The sequence below is a fragment of the Micropterus dolomieu genome, linkage group LG09 (assembly GCF_021292245.1).
Source record: "Micropterus dolomieu isolate WLL.071019.BEF.003 ecotype Adirondacks linkage group LG09, ASM2129224v1, whole genome shotgun sequence".
Classification (NCBI taxonomy): domain Eukaryota; kingdom Metazoa; phylum Chordata; class Actinopteri; order Centrarchiformes; family Centrarchidae; genus Micropterus; species Micropterus dolomieu.
In genome coordinates, this window is record NC_060158.1 from 1,023,828 (window position 1) to 1,028,575 (window position 4,748).

At 45.3% G+C, this 4,748-nt stretch overlaps 1 protein-coding gene across 2 annotated transcripts in view; it reads right to left on the reverse strand.

The window, feature by feature from the left end:
• The window catches only part of LOC123976089 (BOLA class I histocompatibility antigen, alpha chain BL3-6-like), a 54,767-nt gene that overhangs the window by 12,524 nt on the left and 37,495 nt on the right, over positions 1-4,748 (reverse strand). The window contains exons 1-3 of one of the 2 annotated variants that reach the window (XM_046057919.1): positions 3,737-3,879; positions 3,283-3,573; positions 2,564-2,848 (exon numbers count right to left, since the gene is read on the reverse strand). In XM_046057919.1, the coding sequence (XP_045913875.1) occupies positions 2,564-2,848; positions 3,283-3,573; positions 3,737-3,755 (595 nt within the window). In that variant the 5' untranslated portion in view covers positions 3,756-3,879. Of the gene's footprint in view, positions 1-2,563; positions 2,849-3,282; positions 3,574-3,736; positions 3,880-4,748 lie in introns of those variants that run through there. The other variant, XM_046057918.1, reaches the window with a different exon arrangement.

Here is a 4,748-nt window from a genome sequence, read left to right on the forward strand (position 1 = left end):
AGACACCATCTCCACATTTAAGAGTAGGCTTAAGACTTTCCTCTTTGATAAAGCTTAAAGTTAGGGCTGGCTCAGGTGAGTCCTGAACCATCCCTTAGTTATGCTGCTATAGGCCTAGACTGCCGGGGGATTTCCCATGATGCACTGAGCTCCTCTCTTCTCTACTTTCTCTCCCTCTGTATGCAACCTCATCCCATTATTGCATGTTACTAACACAACTTCTCCCCTTTCTGGTAGTCTTGTGCTTTCTCGTCCCTCTCCTCTCTCCTCCTATCACTTCCTGCAGGTTTTCTGGCTCTGGAGCTGTGGAGTCTGGATCTGTGGTTGCGGGTCACCTGCTGCCCCCGTGTTCCTGCTCGACACCCTCTGCTGCAACGACTATTGTTGCTAGTCTTATTGTTATTATTGTTATTATAATCATTAAAATTACGATTGTTATCATTAACACTATTATAAATATCTGTACCATTTTTCATTAAGTTTATAGCAACATCACCTTCACTGTCTGTACCTCTGTGTGTATATTGTGTAGGCTGCCTCCCTCCCCTCTCTCTCTCCTTACATCCCTCTCTTTTTCTCTCTATTCGTCTCCTGCTCTCTCTCTCTCTCTCTCTCTCTCTCTCTCTCTCTCACCCCAACCGGTCGAGGCAGATGGCCGCCCACCCTGAGTCATGGTTCTGCTCGAGGTTTCTGCCTCTTAAAGGAAGTTTTTCCTTGCCTCTGTCTCCTAGTGCTGCTCTTGGTGGGAACTGTTGGGCTTCTGTAAATAACATCACAGAGTACGGTCTAGACCTGCTCTTTTATGAAAAGCGCTGTGAGATAACTGTTGTTGTGATTTGGCGCTTTATAAATAAAATTGAATTGTTTTTGTGGCGAGAGGTTTTGGTCCTGATGAACCGCAGCCTCCTGCCAGAGGGGAGAGTCTGAAACAGTTGTCAGCTGCAATCTTTCCTCCTCGCCTCAGAGTCCTGGAAGGGTACAGGTCCTGAAGTGATGGAAGATCGCAGCCAATCATCTTCTCTGCCGAGCGAATGATGCGCTGCAGCCTGCCCTTGTCCCTGGCAGTGGCAGCAGCGTACCAGATGGTGATGGAGGAGGTGAGGATGGACTCAATGATGGGGGTGTAGAAATGCAGCATCACTGACTATGGCAGGTTGAACTTCTTCAGTCTTCTTCTGTCTGGGATTGAAAGTAGAGCTGACCAGTGAGGTGTTAAAAATGTTAAATAGGTGATCAGCACAGTGCTTCAGGGTGGATGGGGAAACACCATGGAGTCCGGCCCAGCTGCTTTGCAGGGTTTCTGCCTCCTGAATAGTCTGTTGACTTCCCTCTCTGAGATGGAGAGAGGGGGGTGAAGTCGGCCCTCCGGTGTACAGGAGCTGAAGCTGAGCCAAGGAGTCATGGGGGATGGTGTCTGATTGACTCTCAAAGCGGCAGTGGAACTGGTTCAGCTCATTGGGCAGCCGACAGTCGTTGATGGAGTGGGGGGCTTTGGGTTTGTAGTTTGTGATCTCTCTGAACCCCCTCCAGACAGAAGTGGCGTCATTTGCAGAGAACATGTTTTATAATGTCTCTGAGTACAGTTGTTTAGCTTCTCGCACCTCCTTGCCAAGCCTAAATGTGAAACGCCCTTTTGCCTGTATGCAGGAATCAGATGGAGCATCACGTTATCAGAGTGTCTCAGTGGAGCGCATGTGACGGCGGGATAGGCACTGCTAACTGTGGTGTAGCAGTAATCCAAAGTGTTCCCCTCTCTGGTTGGACACCGTCTCTATTTGGGGAGTTCATGGCTGAGGTTTCCTTTGTTAAAGTCACCAAGAACAATAACAAGGGAGTCCGGGTTTGTCTGCTCCACACACAGTATCCGGTCGGCCAGTATGAGCTGTGCATCGTGCACGTTGGCCTGCAGCGGAATGTAAACACCGACCAGAGCGAATGAAGTAAACTCAGGGGGAGTAAAACGGTTTATAGTTAATGATAAAATGTTCTAGATCAGGAGAACAGTGCTGCTGAGAAGGCCCTTCACAAAAATGTCCAATAATTCCACTGATGATGGGAGAAAAGTGGAAAATAAATTTGCTTGAGTTGTTCCCCTGATTTTCATGAGCTCTTCTGTGGTGAAAGAGCTCCGGGAATCCCAACCGAAAACTGAGTTAACACAAAAACAAAACACCGAGGCAGCTATACGTAGCGCCAGCTTGGATGTTCTCCATTTTGGCGATATGGGGGTGCTCAACGCCTGATTTTACATGGAACTACCAGTTTTCTCCCAGTAAGTTAATATACAGCCTACTGAAATATAAATATCAACATATAATGCTGTAACTAAAAACTTGAAAAGAAAGAAGCTTTAAATAGACTAAAGGTTTAAAGAGACTGCAGCTCTGCAGCTTCTTAAGATTAAAGCGGAGTTACCGTGTGTAACCCCCACGTCGCACGCACTGCCACACAAACACACATGATCCGGCTATCAGTCGACTATAGGCAAGAGTTGACGATTGTGATTCGACTATGTAAATCCTTAGTCGGGACAGCCCTACTGTAATTACATAAAGTTTCTTACCCCATTCCTTCTGAACATGTAACCTGGATGCAGGATGAGTCACTTCACAGGTGAATGTAGACGTGTCCCTCCTTAAAATCTCCACACTGTCTCTTCTCTGGAAGGTGTCGTCTTCATTTGGTCGAACGCCCGAGGTAACCACTCCGTCCCCTTGAGTTAGAACACGGCCGTTTCTTTTGATATTCAGGATGACGTCTTTTGAGTAGAAACCTGTGGCCAGGCACGTCAACATGACCTTTGTCTCAACTGTTGTGCTCTTTGTGAACACGTAGACTTCAGGTGGAGCTGGACAGAAAAAAGTAAAGTTATTATTTGCTGGTGGCCAAACAGAAATGTACAACCCAGGCCCCGTTTGGTTAGATTTAGGACAGTTAACAGACAACAGTTAATTATTTAACATAACTTATTTATTTAACTTACATAAGTAAATAATTTAGTCCAAAAAATTGTTTCGTCCAGTAGAACCGAACACTGGAGCAATACATGATGTGCTGATATGCTTGTGCCAATACGAACCCCCGAGAACCTTTAGGACTAACCTACTGGCTGTCCCAAGAGTAAGAACAAAGAGGCTAGGGTTAGCTCATGATGGTTTCCGGTGTGCACATGCACAGTAAGCCGGCTGCTTTAGGAAACATGTAAACATTTAAGAGTGTTTAGTGTAGAAACGCTCTCTGAAAACACTCAGGGCCCAGGTCATTATCTTCGAGAAAACTTACTGGCATTTTGAAGCTGCATTCGCCCATAGTCCACAAACTTCCTCAACCACTCCATGCACTCGTTCTCCAGGTAGCCTTTGGTGTAATCTTTTAGGACCTGGACATCATCCCACTTCCTCTTGGTCGGGACGGCCGCTTCAATTGGGGCGACCCAGACTTGGTTGGCGTCGTCAAAGGACAGGAAGTCGTTTCCATCGTAGGCGTACATGTCTATGCCGCGGTGGAACCTAATCGTGCCGTCAGGCTGCGTGTCGCCCTCACAGCCGTGCATCCACTGAAGAACATGGACGTCTGAAACCGGAGGTAATGACAGACAAACACGATGAGCTGGGTCAGATTTGAATTTTTGTGGGTTTCTGGTTAAACATGAAAGAGACAGTGTTCTATTATAGCTGTAGATTTAATGGTCTTCATCAAAACGTTGTTGCTGCCCTTCTCGTTTCATGGATCTTACCTGAGTCATTTTGTCCCATTCATTTCTTCAGGATGTCGATGTTGACGTTGAACCACTGCTGTTTGCTCAGGCGGGACTGTGTCCCTTTGTCCCAGTAATCTGCAGGCAGTCTCTCTTTCATCCAGTCCTGTTTGGGAACTTTCTTCTGGTGCTCGCTGTCAAAGTAGTCGATCATCCTGCCGTCCAGGTGACCCATGGCTGAGAACTGGTGGATGCCCGGGAGTCCGACAGGTTTGGAGAGAGCCGTGTAGGTGTAAAAGAGGGAATGTCTCTCTGAGAGTCACACAGACAGACAGATAATCTATTAGGCCCGGTTTAGTTTTTTTTTTTGTTTGTTTGGAATTAACAGAAAGAGAACGAGAGGTGGAAAGAGTACAGAAATATTCTACTTAAGTAAAAGTAAAATTACTTGTGAAAGGTAAAAAGTAACGCATTTAAAATGTACTTAACCACTCTTTTAACCTCCAAAAATAACATATTTATATTGATTTAATATCTTATTTATACTTATTATAGGACTGCTTGTTATATAAGCCACATTGTGCTTTCGATTTTAGTTTGTTACTTTGCCAAATCAATGGCGCTAAACAACATCAGAGACCCTTTGTGAAAAATGAGAAGTTTTGAGAATGTTTTTGCTTCATTATTATTATTAAACTATAGCAGGCTGCACTGGGAAAATGGGGAACACTGGACTGTATATGAAGTCATATCACTTGGCTATTTACATTCAAACAGGTGGTAATTTTAATGGGATATCATAAGCGTTATTATGAAAAAATAAGTAGTTGCCAGCAAGTTGTTAAAGCCAACCATACTGTCATGCAAGGGCCTCACTTTGTGAGGAACAGTGGTGGGGACATAAAGGCTCAGATTAGGGGTGTGATGATACACTTGTTTCATGAGACCGGCATGGTCAAAAACTAGATAGAAGATTTTATTTCGTATTTTGAAGAGACATGAAATGCAGAAATATATGAGGGGGTGGGGGGAGGGGGGGGGGGGGGGGTCG